This window comes from Neolamprologus brichardi, chromosome 12 (genome assembly GCF_056152115.1).
Source record: "Neolamprologus brichardi isolate AB-2024 chromosome 12, ASM5615211v1, whole genome shotgun sequence".
NCBI classification, from domain to species: domain Eukaryota; kingdom Metazoa; phylum Chordata; class Actinopteri; order Cichliformes; family Cichlidae; genus Neolamprologus; species Neolamprologus brichardi.
Window position 1 is genome coordinate 37386038 of NC_142115.1, and position 16724 is coordinate 37402761.

Consider the following 16724-nt stretch of genomic DNA (forward strand, 5'->3'; position numbering starts at 1 on the left):
GTAGCTCCCAACATGTACTCTGAGTGATACAGGTCCTTTTGTGGGCCTCAGCTCCACAGTTATGTCTTCTCTTTGGAGGAAGCTGAGATCCTCAGTTCAGGATTATGCAACCTAAATGATTCTATTAATGTTTCACCTCCTGTGCTGAGAGAGTCCAAAAATCCACTTTGTTCAGTCACGTGTTTGTCGGATCTTCTTGCCAGTTTCGTGTTTCATTGTATAGCGATGTTTGTGTTCTTGCTTTCAGGTCCTTTCAGTGAACATTTCAAAGCAGTCAATAATACACACATCTATGATGGGCACTGACTCATGTCTTCAGCGGTGCTCCTGGAACTGAGATCTTAAACAAAAAACAATCAGGGATGAAGAAGATTCATTTCAGTCTCACGAGCAGTTTTTTTTTAAAGGAATCAGGTTTGTTGCAGAAAAGACTCCACAAATGTTAAAACTACTTGTAATGTGGATTATGTGGGCACTCCTATCACTGCCTCGACTTCATCTTCATCCTTTTCAAATGCAGATTCATCAAATGTTCCTGATCTAACGGTTTCTTTAAGGTCACGGTTCTCCTCACTTCACTGCATTTCTTTTGTAAACTTTCACTTGTGTCTTTTTTCTTTTGCTCATCATCAACACCTGGAAGTGTCACAGATGATTTAAATCTGAGAGCCGCTGCATCCTGCTACATCTTTTCCTCCATCCTCTTTTCCTGCAGCCTGCTGTGCTGCTCCTCTGCACGTCTTCCTCCCTCTTCCTCTTGTTGGTGGCTGTTGTGCTTGAGGAGATGGAAAGAACTCAGACAGACACGGACACATCAGGTGTGTCACCTAAAAAAAACGCTTTCTATTCAGTAAATGCTAAAGTATGAACACGTGTGACAGTTTTCATGAACATCTGTTCTCCCATCAGAGAGAAATCATCCTGATGGAGAGTTTTTACACGGACAGAGTAAGCACACGTCTGAGCGCGCAGTGACGCAGTTCTCTTTTTTCTCCTGCGGGTGGGCGTGTCCTCTGACGTCACATGAACCTGAACCGTAGAAACTTGAATCCTGCAGCTCTGAACCTGCGCGACAGCGTCTTCATCCAGGTAACATTTATCACAGACAGCAGAGAGAAGCAGGCTCAGACCCGCCGTCAGACTTTAACTGTGAGAAACTTTCTGTGACCTCGAGGTGAATTTTCGGTTCAGGTAATGAACGCGGAACATTTGGACCGGAAGTAAACGATATAGTTCATGTCGTATTTTTGTCTGTAAATCTGTGTGAAAGTAAGATTGAACCGGTGACTTGATTAAAAAACAGGATAAAATACAGAAAAACCTCATGATTACATCACATCTCTGTGACAGTAACACCCGAGGTTCACAGGGAAGACGCGGAAATGCAGCGCCATAACACAAGAAAACCTGCTTTCACTTCTCTGCTCGCTCTTTGTCAGTTAAACCTGGTTAAAGTTAAAGCTGAGGAGTGCAGTGCTTTTGTGAAAGGTTTGATCAGGAATCAGGAAAAGTAAAGTTTGTCACTGTGTCCTGATACAGGCCTGTTCTGTGTTCTTTGGATCAGAGGCTGTAGAACCAGCTCGGACCGTGTTTGGTGGTCCTGATATGATTCATGGACTTAATCTGCTCTCTCTGTATAATCTCTGTATAATCTCTCTGAAATGATGCGACTCAAGGATTAAACTGAGATAATTATCTCTGTTAGGCCTCCGACACCATTTTAGATATTAGAGTAGGAGGAGCCAAGGTTTTTTTTTTCTTGAACTTTATTATCATGTATACTTAAACATTATTGTCCATTTTAACCTGTGATAATTAATTTATTATTTAACTTGAATTAATAACTAACTTCCTAACTTCTGTTTTACTTTTGTCTGTTAATATGTTTTTCAAGTGTGACTACTGAATAAAATAAACAGACTGATGAAGCTCTGACTGTAAACAGCTGCTTTTGGCTCAGTGGGGTCACCACAGGGTCGCTCCACGTGTTTGACTTGGCAGATCGTGGGGTTGTCTGATGCCTCCCCACAGGAATCACATCAGGCAGGGCTCACACACAGCTTATAAATAAAGTTTCAGAGAAAAAAGAACAAAATAAATGTTCATATAAAAGAAGTGAGAAGCAGTCCTGTATAATTATAACCTGTATGTACACTTGGCCACCTTTACATGATATAAAAGTACAAGTAAAAACAATCTGCTTTAAAATACATCATGAAGCGATATAATTACACAACAATAAGCTCACACTACTCTCACAGAACAACAGTTATAAATTTGCATAAATATCTGTTTCATGGCACAGTGAAAAAAACACTTTGTTAAGGTGCAGATGTAGATTGTTGGACTCTGTCTCACTGGGACAGTTGTGAGCGTAGAATACCTGTTATTGTTATTGTAGGGTGAGATGATACTTCAGAGCTGACAGATGAGCTTTTTTAGTTCCTCAGAAACATTAGAGGAGTATTTCCCAAAGTCACAGATCACCGAGGACGACACTCAGCATCACAGTTTCCTCCTCAGTGATGCTGACAGACACAAGCTGCAGATGCATTAAACTGCAGTTTACTGAAGAATCAAGAGCTTATTCTGATAACTTAATGTTTTCATTACTTAACTGTATGGAGTCATTTTACTTATAGTGTAAAAGTCTGTCAGTGTGGTTCAGGGTCTGTCCTTAACGATGATGCTGTGTTTGTGTGAAGGCTGCTTGTGTGCAGCAGCATCTATATTTGAAGCATCATCTGCTGTGATTTCTACATCCTGGTGTTCAGATTCACTTTTACAGCTCAGATGTAAATAGACTTTATACCTTGTGAATAAATTACTTCAAGTTTTCACTCCATATGATACAGAGGTGGAAGTCACCTGCAGCTCGGCTGCTTTCTGAAGATACAACATGAGGTGTCGTGTTTGTGAGTTCGACGCATTAACAAATTAACATTTTGAACTTTTCTCTCTTCAGGTTCTTAAACCCAACAGTTTGTCTCCAGATGAGTTAATAAATATCTGCTCATCTCGTCTGTTTCCAGCAGAGCGGCAAAATGGCAACTGCAGAAACAGGTGAGTGAGTGATGCAGAACCATCCAGAGTTAGCCTGGATGATGTAATGTTTCTCACTGTGCGTATATTCACCGCATCAGTGTCTGATGTTGTGTTCGTTACCTCTAATCACATGTGTAGGCCTTGTTTCTCAGTAGGAAAGTGTTCTGTTACTCTATAATAAATACATCTTGGCTTTCTCCAGCTCTCAGCTTCAGTGGCGTGTATTTCAAAATGAAGGAACTGCATATTTGATTTGGCATCGATTTTTTGCATCAGATGAAACCTACCTGTGTAACCAGACTTTGGAGCAACAGGGGCACCATACTAGCTTGTGCACTGCACAAGGTTGGGATTGTGTTGGCTCCTTGTTGGAACTGGGACATGCTAAACCTACAGTATAGAAATGAACAGTGCATCAGCTAACCTTGAGCTGTGTCCTCTTCTTTTTATTTATCCAGCATTCCTTTGATACTTGCTTTGTAAAGACAAAGTTAAATTTTTTTCCATAGTGTAGGGTTGTAAGATTGCCTAAACCATGAAAGGTCTCCGGTTTGTATTATTATAGGATCTTTACCTTACACTATAGAGCGTCTTGAGGTGACTGTTGTTGTGATTTGGTGCTATTTAAATTGAATTAAATTGAAAAGTCTGAAAATGCCAAATAAACGCTTTATTTTTGAAAGCGTGCCTCTGAGGCAACAATTTTATTGTTAATGTCAATATTGTAGTTAAGTGAACACGAAAATCCAAGTTCCCAGAACTCTGGATCTTAATAAAGTTAACAACAGTCACAAGTGTTGTAGTTGGGAAGAACTTTGACCCCAGTGTAGACTAACAGGCAGACTTGAAGCTTAAAACAACCTTTCATTAAAGCTGTAAAAAATTCATGGAACACAAGGGACTAAGATCATGGCAGCAGGCAAACAGTTTGATGTGACCAAGGGTTAAGGAGAGATAAGGGCTATAAACACACTAAGAGTAATTAGGGAGGTTAGGCAAGCCAAGTGAGCATAACTAAAACTCATAAAGGAGAACGAGACTGAGGGAAATTAAACTGGACACTGAACACATGAAGCAGGAATTACCAAAATAAAACAGGAAATAAATATTGAAGCAAGGACTCAGCATATGAACTTGACAGAAGGAAAACCATGAAGTCTATCAAACCAAGGTCATCAGTAACTAAAGATTAAAGACACCAATACTAGGCCATAGAAAACCAATATTAGAGGAGCATGCTATAATAATAATAATAATAAAAGTCAAGAACACAGGGAAGCATGATTTAGTGGTTGGGTGCAATGTGTGTCGGGCAGCAGCCAGGAGTGGAGGAACTGGCAGACCGATCCCCGGCTACCACGACTAGCAATAGGGACATGGAATGTCACCTCCCTGGTGGGAAAGGAGCCTGAGTTACTGCGTGAGGTTGAGAGGTATCGTCTAAATATAGTCGGGCTCACCTCAACGCACGGCTTGGGCTCTGGAACCAGTCTCCTGGAGAGGGTTGGACTTTGTCTCAGTCTGGAGTTGCCCCTGGTGAGAGGCGGCAGGCTGTGGTGGGTATTCTAGTATCCCCTTGGCTTGCTGCCTGTACATTGGGGTTTCTCCCAGTGGATGAGAGGGTTTGTTCCCTGCGCCTTCGGGTCAGGGAACGTGTCCTGACTGTCGTCTGCGCTTATGCGACGGTTCAGATTTGCTTGGGCAGAGTGCTTGAGGGTGCTCCATCTGGGGACTCTGTTGTCTTACTGGGAGACTTTAACGCTCACGTGGGCAACAACAGTGAAACCTGGAGGGCCCTGATTGGGGAGGAACGGCCTCCCGGATCTGAACCCGAGTGGTTTTTTGTTGTTGGAATTCTGTGCAAATCACATTTTGTCCATATTTAACACCATGTGCGAACATAAGGGTGTCAATAAGCATGTGGCACCAGGATGCCCTAGGTCACAGGTCGATGAACGATTTTGTAATTGTATCACAAGAGACCTGTGGCCATATGTTCTGGACACTCGGGTAAAGAGATGGGCTGAACTGTCAACTGATCACCACCTGGTGGTGAGTTGGATCAGGTGGCGGGGGAAGATGCTGGACAGAACTGGTGGACCCTCACTATACATTTATAGTGAGGGTGGTGGTTCCCATCTTTTAGAAGGGGAACAGATGGTGTGTTCCAACTATAGGGGGAATCACACTCCTCAGCATCCCCGGGAACCTAGGGATCAATAAAGTATTCTGAAAGTCTATGCCAGGGTGCTTTAAAGGAGAATTTGTCTGTTAGTTGAACCTTGGATACAGGAGGAACAATGCAGTTTTTGTCCTGATGGTGGATCACTGGATTAGCTCTTTACCCTCTCGAGAATACTCGAGGGTGCATGGGAGTTTTCCCAACCAGTCTAAATGTGTTTTGTGGACCCGGAGAAGGCATTTGACCGTGTCCCTCGGAGTGTCCTGTGGGAGGTTTTTCGGGAGTATGGGGTGTCTGGCCCATTGCTACGGGCCACTCGATCCTTATACAACCATTGCAAGAGCTTGGTCCACATAGCCAGCAATAAGTCAGACTCATTTTCGGTGGGTGATGGACTCCGCCAGGGCTGCCCTTTGTCACCGATTCTGTTCATAATTTTTATGGACAGAATTGCTAGGGGTAGTTCTGTTAGCTATATCTGGTGAAGGCCTCCAGCTCGCACTGGAATGGTTTGCAGCCAAATGTGAAGCAGCGGGAATGAGAATCAACACCTTCAAATCTGAGGCCATGGTTCTCAGCCAGAAAAGGGTGGAGTGCCCACTCTGGGTTGAGGACGAGTTCCTGCCACAAGTGGAGGAGTTCAAGTATCTCGGGGTCTTGTTCACGAGTGATGGGAGAAGGGAGCGGTAGATCGACAGATGGATTGGGGCTGCGGATGCAGTAATGCGGACGCTGCACCGGTCCGTCGTGTTGAAAAGAGAGTTGAGCGTAAAAGTGAAGCTTTCGAGTTCCTGATCAATCTACGTCCCTACCCTCACCCATGGCCACGAGCTGTGGGTAGTGACCGAAAGAACGAGATCACAGATACAAGCGGCAGAAATGAGCTTCCTCCGAAGGGTGGCTGGCCTCTCCCTTAGAGATAGGGTGAGAAGTTCGGCCATCCGGGAGGGGCTCAGAGTAGAGCTGCTGCTGCTCCACATCAAAAGGAGCCAGCTGAGGTGGTTCGGGCATCTGACAAGGATGCCTCCTGGGTGAGGTGTTCCAGGCATGTCCCACCGGGAGGAGGCCCCGCGGCAGACCCAGGACACGCTGGAGAGATTATATCTCTCGGCTGGCCTGGGAACGCCTTGGTGTTCCCCCGGATAAGCTGGAGGAGGTGGCTGGGGAGAGGGAGGTCTGGGTTTCTCCGCTTAGGCTGCTGCCCCTGCGACCCAGCCCCGGATAAAGCAGAAGAAGATGGATGGATGGATGGATGGACGAAAATAACATTGTCAAATCCACAAGAACTATGATTCCACAAAAACTCAAAACTCTGGATCAACAACCGAGGGACCCTGATAACAAGTTGGGAAAGTTTAAATGTGTTCATTCATATTGCCTTGATAATTAGAATGTTTTTTTAGCTGGAGAAAGCCTAAATGTTTGAGACCAAATGTAACAGATTTACAGAGCACTGCTAACATCTAATACTGAGAAAGAAAAAAAGCCACCACATATGAGTCAAGGCATCAAACACAGGATCAAATACTGACACAAAGAAAAGATTCACTAGAAAGAGGTCTCATGTGTCGATGGCAGTTATTTATGAATGTGTCTGTGTGTGACATCATCATTGTTTTGTTTTATTACAGGAAACCTTCAACCCCTCAGACACAGCAGCAGCATCCCCGACATAAAACCTTCCAGTGAGTTAAACTGCAGTTATGGTGTTTACGGTTATTTTACCATTCAGGATGCAAAGTTCAGACTCTCACATTGACTTCTTTCTATCCGTGCCCCCTGCTCTGTTAGATCTGTAGAATTTTCCAAACTTTCTCCATCATCTGATCTTCATCTGTCCAAATCATGTTCCTCACGCAGTCCTGTATCTGACTGGCTGACCCCCACAGTCAGGTGTCAGTGTAGCTTTAGCCTTTAGTCTTTGTGTTCCAGCTTTTTCCATTTCAACCTTTTTCTGAATCTGTTGCTGCATTTTTGCAGCTTTTTCCTGTCATGTTCCAACATAATCAGTGGACTCTACGTAGTCTCATAAACTTTAGAGTTACCATGTAACTGTAACTCATGACATCGATAATGCCTGACACATTCTGTAGAAATTTCACTTTGTCTTTAGCCTCTGCACTAGCACACAACCCACTCAGAGAAACACCTCATGAAACGCAAGCTTCATTAAACAGGAATCATAGCATTACGAAAGGAAAGGAGGAACACCTGACTCAGGCCATGCATTAGTTTAGATGTAGACTAAAGTTAAGTGTCCCCATCCTCACAGGAGAAAGCATAAAAACCTCTGTTTTCCTCACTGCATGTCAACAATTTAATTTCTCTGAATGCCTGATGTGTAGATCTAATTTAGTTTTTATCTTTTCAGTGTCTGAGCTGAGGGTTGTTCTGCTGGGGAACAGCTGTTCTTTGAGGAGAAACGTGGGGAACTTCATACTGGGAGAGAATGAGTTCAGCACCGAGGAGCCGGACTGCTGTAAGACAAGTAGACCACTGAAGGAGAAGAACCTAGTTCTCATCAACACTCCAGATCTGCTGCTTCCAAACATCTCTCAGGACAAATTGAAGGAACATGTGAACAACTGTGTGAGGCTCTCTGATCCTGGACCTAATGTGTTCCTGCTGGTTCTACAGCCTGAAGACTTCACTGAGGAGCAAAAACAGAGGCTCTGCAGAGTCCTTCAACTGTTCAGTGATCGATCATTTGACCATTCACTAATTTTCATGTCAACATCCAGAGAAGAGAGCTCATTTGAAAACTGTATGACTCATCCACCGCTAAAAGAAATTATCAGAATGTGCAGCTACAGATACCTGTGGCAGAAGAGCCTTGAACGTTCAGAGCTGTTAACACGTTTGATTCAAACAGCAAAGGAGATAAATGAAGATCATCTGAGCTGTGATGTATTTGAGGATGAGGATGGCGGATTATTCATGAGACCAAAGTGTGTTTTAAACCTGGTTCTGTGTGGGAGGAGAGGAGCAGGGAAGACGTCAGCAGCCAAGGCCATTTTAGGTCAGACTGAGCTTCATTCAGTCTCCAACTCATCAGAGTGTGTTAAACATCAGGGAGAGGTGTGTGGACGTTGGGTTTCCCTGGTGGAGCTGCCTGCCTTGTATGGAAAACCTCAGGAGGCAGTGATGGAGGAATCACTCAGGTGTATCTCCCTCTGTGATCCTGAGGGTGTCCATGCCTTCATCCTGGTCCTACCTGTGGCTCCCCTCACTGATGAAGACAAGGGAGAGTTAGAGACCATCCAGAACACATTCAGCTCTCGAGTCAATGACTTCACCATGATTCTGTTCACTGTGGACTCAGATCCTACAGATCCAGCTGTTGGTAACTTTGTAAAGGATAATGAAGACATCCAGGAGCTCTGTGAGAGCTGTGGAGGAAGATCTGTTGTTCTCAACATCAAAGAGAAACGGCAGATCCCACAGCTGTTAGATACTGTGGAAAAGATGATAGTTAAAGAGTTCGGGTGCTTCTCCAAGGACACAGTCATCAAGGGTCTGACTGAGATGGTGAGGAAGCTTCCAGCTGAACAGAGGAGTGAGGTGGGAGGTGCTGATGGAAAACAGAGCAGAGCGAGAGAACGTAAAATCAGTGAGATGAGTGACGACACAAAGGAAGTCCCACAGACAGACGTGGAGAGAGTTTTGAAAGAGAAGGATGAAGAGATGAAGAGGAGAGACGAGGACCTCAAGAAAAAACACGAGGAAGAGTTGAAAGCTCTGCGCATGAAAATCAGTGAGCAGACAGGACAGATTGAAGAGGAGAGAAAACGGAGAGCAAATGAGCTGAAGGAAAAAGATGAATCCATCAACAAGGAGCGCAAAGAGCGAAAGAGAGAACGAGAGGAGGAGACGAAGAGACAGAAAAAACAAGAAGAAGTGAGAGTTCAGTCAGAAAGAGAACAAAAGGAAGCAGCTGAGAAGAAGCTGGAGCAGCACAGGAGAGAGATGAAGAAAGAGCGAGAGGCTTGGAGCAAAGAAAGAAAGGAGATCTGGGAGCGATGTCATCAGGAGCAAAAACAGAACCTGGAGGAGGTGAAAGCAAACTACAGAAAGCTGCAGGAAGAGTATCAGTGGAAGAGGAAGAAATGGACGTATTCATGGGTTGCTGCCTTATTGTCATTAATAATAATTTTATTATATTATGTATTTACCACAAACACTACAGAGAGCGCAACGGCAGAGAAGGGTCTGTGAGCTTGTAGCGTTTGCTGAGATGTAAACTACCCTGATGGAGTTTGTTCAAGCTACTTTAAATAAGAGTGAAATTACTCATTTACACTTCAAATGGAATCATGAACTATAGTAAAAAAAGTCACATCCTGCTGCCACTCAACAAAACAAACATCAAGCTGTAATTACAAAAAGTGGACGTCTCACTTTTTCCAGGAATGTGCAGAACAAACTGCTTTTTTTTTGCGTTTGCAAAGTACATTTCTCACTGCTGTGCACAAAAATACATCAGCTTCAGAAAAACCTGTGAAACAAGTTTGGACTCAAGTGAAATTCTTGTCCATTAAGTCATTGTGATATCAAATCCCAAAGAGGATGGCTCATCTGAGGACTACACAAACATCCACCCTTAGAAGCTGTGATCAGACTGTGCAGAGACAGATACTCGTGGAAGATGAAACTTGATCACGCAGAGATGTTAAAGTCGTCAGATTGTAAAGGAGAACAATGGAGAACATGTGAGCTGTGAGACTGAGGATCCTGCTTTAACCAAGACGTCCAAACAATTCAAAGTTTCTGATGAAAGTCGTCTTTAACCCTTTAAATTGAACGTGAACAAAAAGACACTGGAGAACTAATGGATGTATTAAGTCTTTTTGAGTAAGCGAACTGAGATGAATCTGCCACAGTCATGCAGACGGCCTCGTTTTACTTCATCAGACACTTTATAAAAATCTCAATAATTCAGGTTTAATACAGAGAACCAAAGGAACACATTTCTCACTTGTTGCAGAAGAGACGATTATCATCATTACATCATTACAAAAATGACGAGTGGAACCAGTGAAAGTGGAACTGATGTGCTTTGTTGTTTTGCAGGAAAGTATCAGAACTGTTTTTCATGTTTTAAAGATCCTGCAACAAAAGTCGAAATTTGTGGAGAGAAATCGTTTTTGTCTTCCTTCCCCTGAAAGTTTCTCCTGTTTTTCAGAAACCTGAATGAAAACAATTTGTTCTTGTAGTGTTACTAAAGTAGTACTTTTACAAAATCTGTCAGCTGCAGTGGCACGGTGGTTAGCTCTGTTGCCGCACAGCAAGAAGGTCCTGAGTTCAATTCCACCATCAGGTCTTTCTGTGTGGAGTTTGCATGTTCTCCCCGTGTTTGCGTGGGTTCTCTCCGGGTACTCCGGCTTCCTCCCACCGTCCAAAGACATGCAGCTTGTGGGGATAGGTTAATTGGATAATCCAAATTGTCACTAGGTGTGAATGTGTGAATGAATGGTTGTCTGTCCCTGTGTGTTGGCCCTGCGACAGACTGGCGACCTGTCCAGGGTGGACCCCGCCTCTCGCCCTATGACAGCTGGGATAGGCTCCAGCGCCCCCCGCGACCCTGAAAAGGATAAGCGAATGGATGGATGGATGGATGTCAGCTGCAGATTTTTCTTTTTATAAGTTTTATATTCAGATAAATTTTGGCCTCAAAGTTTTTTTTTTATTTTCAAATTATGTGACATCATTACATTTCTGATGAATCTTGTATTTTTTCAAAGACTTCAGAGAAATTCAAATTAAGCAAACAGCTGATTGACCCGTTTCACATGTCATCAGTTCATACAGCTCCTCTCTGTGGGGCTGATTACTGCTAATTAAAACGATTGAATGAACTGATTGATGACACTATTCTGTCAATTCTGTGACTGAAAGTGTGTCAGTATGAATATAAACACATGAGGAAAAGACGTTTTAGAGTCGGTGCCTAATATCACTTGTTTGAAAATAGACCTCAAAATCAGTTTTGTCCATATTCTGCATGAATCAAAGGAAGTTTGAAAGTTTCCCTTTAATTTTTGCTCGATGACACAATGACAGCACAGTCAATGCATCGCACCACGAAACTGATTTTTTGTATAGTTTCAGTCATTATGCAAATGTCCTGCTTATAAGACCTGACCTGCAGTCAGCTGACACTGAAGATGAGTGACGAATTTTTTTTCCTTCAAAAAACGTCCAGATGAACAGAATCAACTTTTGGGGAAAAATGTTTTATTATTTGTTAGTCATAAAATGTAAGAATGACAATAAACTCTGTGGAGATGCAGTATTTATATACTGTGGGCCAGTGGATGAAGTGATGTAAGGAAACACATCATGATTAAAAGCACTGTGGAGTAATCGAATCGTAGCTCTGGCTTTGCAGCAGTTACAGAGGAACCACATTTATCTTCCACTTACTGTATTTTAAAATCAAGGAAATGTTTTAGCGTCTCACACAAAGTTTGCTTTAGGCCTACCAAAGTCGTCCCAGGCCTGCAGTAACTGTAGCAGGATTAGTAACTGCATCAGTAACTGTATCCCACGCTCTGGTAAAGTCTTCCACTCCTTGAGGCACCTGCAGGGAGAAAACATCACAGGAAGTGAGCAGACATCCTGATGAACGGAAGACTGCCATGATTCAAAACTCCATTCAGACCTAGTTTCTTATCAGATAGAGAAATAAAATGAGTGTAAAAGCAAAATTCCTCCGCCTGGGCTGCCGTGCACCTCTGCATATCTGTTTCAACGTGTGACCCCGCCCCTCCCCGGACAGTCGGGGATGAGTGCACTAACATGCCTGCAGGCTGATGTTTTAATGAGTGTTTGATGGAAAATGACAATGGTAGAGTTTGTGCTCTCTCGAGTTACACGATAAGTGAGTAAATAGTAAATAATCTTTGAGTATTTGTACGTTTTTTTGATTGATATATAGGGACCCTCAAACTCCCCCAAAATAGGGAGAATATTTTTTTCCCCAAAAATTAAAAAGTCATGCAATAGAGAGATATGTTGACCTGAACCGAGTTTGTCATCTGTTCTCAGTGCCGTTCTTCATGCCTGTCTCATCAGCACAAACACTTTAAAGGTGACAATCTAGGCCTTCAGCAATAATACAGACGGCAATGTATTTAAAAATCTTACCTTTAACATCTTAACTAAAAAAAACAAACATCTGTCACATAGGAAAGAAGCACCAATATCTGAGCAGACGTATTAACTTGGCCTTAATGTGTTTTATTTGGTGGTGTTTGGTGCAGTTTTCTTGTTTTGTGGGGTTTTTTCAACAGGAGATGGGGAACTCTAACATGTTGTTTTGTTCACATTTGTACATCTTAATTAAGTGAAATGTGCTTTATACACTATATGCATATAAGGCACCCTTTTTGTTTGTGTGATGCATTTTTCTCTGTTTTTACAAAAAGGGAACAAAAGTGTTTAACTCAACCTTGGATGATCTGACTTTGATGTGAAGTGAAACATGCATTAATTTTTTGGTAATGTGCTGGAAAAGCTTGAAAGCTTGAGCTTTTTTTTTTTTTTTCTACATGCATATCTGATTAAATTAGGTTTTTATAATGAGTTTTTGACCCAATTTTCAAAACACTTTACTGTTCATTTAAAAACTCTTTAACAGGAAGAAACCTCCAACAGAACCAGGCTGAGGGAGGGGCGGGGCCATCTGCCACCACGAGGGGAGTGAAAGGGCAGGAGACACAACATCCGCGTGAAGATCTCCTGTTTACATTCACAGTGCTGAATATTTTTTAAAGCTAAAGTTCAGTCAGTAGGAGATAGATGATGTTTTTACATTATGTTTCTGCAGATGCATTCTCTGTTAATCTGAATCCAGTATTCAGGGATTCATCAGTAGAATTCAAATAAAGGGTCAAACAGGAAGAAATGAGCTTCCAGCAGCACAGATCTTGTTCTTTGCAAACAGATTCTGTATTTTCTGTTTAGAAAATCACTGAAGGGTCTACATGGTGCCACCCACCTGCTGCGACACAGACACACCATATCGTTGCTCTGTGGCAAAGTGCTCACAGTTCCTCCTGATGCTGTGGTACGTTATCGTTCTGCCCACCCAGCTCCTGGCCTCCGTAACAATGACGTCAGCTGGGCGGGGTCTATGGGTGGAGTCCAGGCTGTTGTTGATTTGCCACTGGTCATTTCCCACCACAGCCCTCAGAGTCTCCTCCCTCACAGCCCCCCTCTGAGTTATGACAGTGATGCTGTTGAACCCTGCAAACACATGAAGGATAAACTGGGATCAGAAGTAGAGGCTTCATGATTTCATCTTTTAGAGTGAGCTATGAGTCAGTTTCATGTGTGAGGTCATTTAAGCTTCTTCTTCCAGACTGGGAGGAGTTAAGCTGTGGGAAGTGTGTGCGGGACTTACTGGGCACGACCAAGTGAACCACGGAGCCATCACCAACATACACAGCCCAGTGCTGATAGCTGTCACGGAAGATCTCTATCAAGTCCCCGCGCTGAGGCCTCCGACCATTCTGTGATTTACAGACAGAGAAAATGTGTTTGAAGCTGACTGTGCTCAGAAACTGCAGCACATTGATGAGAGACTTCAAATTAAACAAATCAATCAATCAAAGCACAGCCATAGACAACAGAAGCAAACAGTTTTCTTACCATGTCAGTGGGTACTTCGTCCACAGACCTCGAGCTGCTTTGATGATGTTCAGAACCTGCAGGAAAAGATCATTTTATAAACCAAATCCATCCACAGACAGCATCAATCTAATAACACACAGTGTTAACACGATCAAGCTTCTCTGTGTACTTACAGTCAGTGATGATGTTTGGGGTTACTGCCCTCACATGTGGGTGAAATCACTGAGATATGTCAACACTGACTTGGCTGAAGGTTAATCGAGCATCCTTAAAAATTATGCTCTTGTTATATGTGTGGCATCTTTCTTCAGAGCTTTAATGTTCACCCAAACTGAATCAAACAGGTGTTTCTGGTATTTAGCTTTATCACTGATGGACATCAAAGATCAGTGTTAGCAGAATATTTTAACTCAAAATTAAACATTTTGAATTTGTGGTGCACTTTACATGCAGTATAAAAGATGGATGTAGCCACTGATGTCACTCGTTGGCTCTTGTTTTGAAGCCTGGAGTGTTTTTACTGTATGATCTGTGTGTTTCATAACCAGGTATGAAGAACATGGATCTGACTGTGAACCTGACTTTTGGGTGATGGCTTGTAGTCAAACAGCAGCTACCTGTTTTTTATCCATTATAATCCTCTAAACTTATTATAATTCACAAAAACCTCATAAACCCGTCACAAATGTGTTTATTGAAGTCAACATCAAAGGAGCTGAGGCCTTTTTCTCCTACACTTTAATGCAACTGTAAGTCTTAACACAACGTGATGTGTCACCCCCTGTTGGCCAATAAAAAGAATGCAGGTTTTATGTTTCCACAGTTGCTTCACTTTTTACACAGGAAGCTAAAATCAGCCTTTCATATGGCTGTTATAAATATTTAACATCCTTCATTAAAAAACATAATTACACCCTCATAGATGAAGAAGACATTGGCATCTCTTATTTTGAAAATTTGCTTCATGTTTTAGCAATCTGCCATTTGACTGGACAGTTTGACTCTGTTTGTAATCAGACTGACCAATAAGAATCAGTCATGGGTCGGAGCTCCTCCCCTCTGCCCCCAGCAGAGTTTCAGGGTTAAAGTGTGAAGGACTCACGAGATGCTGATGTCGATGTTGATGCTGTGCTTCCCATCACCAACTGAACTTGAGACACGTGAACTGCAGATGAGAGGAACTTCCGGAGCTTTCTGGAAGAATTAAAATTCAGTTACACAAACTTTGACTCTGTTTATCTTCACAGCAGGATTTTATGACCAATGAAGCTGAATTTACATCTCAGGAAAGGTTAAACTGTGAATGTCCTCAGACTTATATAAGAAACTCTGCTGCAATGTTAAATTAGGTGAGTCAGTAAATTATGTGACGTCAACAGTGACATAAGATAAGAAATGATATCTTTACAGTGCTTTTTACTTTAAACACCAATGAAGGTAAAGATCAAAGCTGACGGGTTAAAATAAACCAGAATAAAATATTTAAATAAAACTAAACTCATCTTTACAGAAATATCCTTAGTTTGGTTACAGCGTATAAACCGAGTAGACCTGCATGTCTTTACTGTCTCGGGTTACTTTCAGTTTTGTGTGACCCAGCGTGAACTGTGACTGTTTCCTCTGTGGTTATGAAACGTGTTTAAAAACACGCAGCTGCTGTACGAAGGTCACGTTCTCCGTATGTCAGGAAATGTTTTTTAGCAGCATGGAAGCCGTTGGCTTAAATCACAGTATAATTTAGCATGCCAGGCCAAAGGCGCGTGGTAAAAAAACAAACAAACAAACTAGCATTTCTTCGTCCTCTCCTTGAATTCTGTCCTGAGTTTTTCTGAAGCTGAGACTTCAGCCTTTCTTTAACAGCACTGAGCTCTCCACCAATCACAGACACGGGGACTGCAGACAAACTCCATCTCTGATGAAAAGGATCATTGTTGAGGTCACAGGAATCAAACCTGCACCCTTGTTTTGGTGGCAGCTGCTCTGCTCTTTGGCTGAGTCGGAGACCCCCTGTAGTGTGTTTGACACCAGCAGCAGTGTTCGTGTCAAACACCTCTGAGCTCTTTCAGGATCACTGACCAGATCAGAGTAAGAGATTCAGAAATGGACCTGAGACCACACCGTTTAATAAAGAACCAATCGGATGCTTCCTCCAGGTGACAGGTAGATGACAAAGAAGGAAAGCTGTCACATTATTTTCTCTTTCTTTATTGGAGCTTCGCTCCTGTGGTTGTCGGTTATGATGTCGGCGCTGCTGTGTTTGCTGCTCAGCACCGGGTCAGTAAAGACGACCCGTCTCATATCAGAGGAGTCACTGTTCCTCCGCGCGCACACGTTACCGGCCACTCGTTTACGGAACATGAACGCGCCTCATTCTCGCGCTCCAGGTTTAAATCCTGTCTCACTGAGCGTTTCATGATAAACTCGGGCTGGAAACAAACATAAAAGTCTGCAGAGCCCCTGTTTTATGAGCTTCTTCGTTTTTCCATAACTGAGATTTTTTTTATTTCTTTAATTTTTTTGTTTTATTTCTTCTCACTGACAAAAATATTAACAATCAAACTTTCACTCACGCAAACCTCACCTCGGTGCAAGATGCAAACATGAATTCAAACTCGAGTTTGATTTTGGAAATATCTTATATTTCTATACGCCAGTCCGACCTCGTGCAGCTGCATGATTAATGATTATTGTCAATTTGAAGTCAATCACGTGCCCGTTTTAAATGATAATAATAGGAACTGAAAAAAACAATAAAGAGTAAAGTTTAATTCACTGACCTGTTGATGCTGCAGTTGAAAGAGTCAGAGTAACGTTTCGAGGAGAGGAGGATGAGGCAGTACCGGAAGTCTGTAGGAAAGCGCGC

The 16724-nt window shown here is 42.7% G+C and overlaps 2 protein-coding genes across 3 annotated transcripts; one reads left to right on the top strand and one right to left on the bottom strand.

Annotated features, from left to right (window-relative positions):
• Positions 1-1030: 1030 nt before the first annotated feature.
• Positions 1031-11656, top strand: LOC102782018 (GTPase IMAP family member 8-like). 2 transcript variants are annotated; one of them, XM_087849529.1, is made up of 4 exons: positions 1031-1089; positions 2966-3063; positions 6859-6912; positions 7599-11656. In XM_087849529.1, exons 2-4 carry the CDS (start codon positions 3045-3047, stop codon positions 9440-9442), a joined length of 1917 nt encoding a protein of 638 aa, XP_087705655.1. In that variant the 5' UTR covers positions 1031-1089; positions 2966-3044; the 3' UTR covers positions 9443-11656. The 2 variants fall into 2 exon arrangements, with proteins under 2 accessions (XP_087705655.1, XP_087705656.1); XM_087849530.1 differs by lacking the exon at positions 1031-1089 and adding an exon at positions 1094-1191.
• Positions 11657-11705: 49 nt separating this feature from the next.
• On the bottom strand, positions 11706-15000 carry LOC102782321 (phospholipase A and acyltransferase 3-like). Its single transcript, XM_087849546.1, has 5 exons — positions 14964-15000; positions 13880-13935; positions 13632-13740; positions 13227-13474; positions 11706-11807 (listed from the first exon to the last, which is right to left on the bottom strand). Exons 1-5 carry the CDS (start codon positions 14998-15000, stop codon positions 11706-11708), a joined length of 552 nt encoding a protein of 183 aa, XP_087705672.1.
• Positions 15001-16724: the final 1724 nt, after the last annotated feature.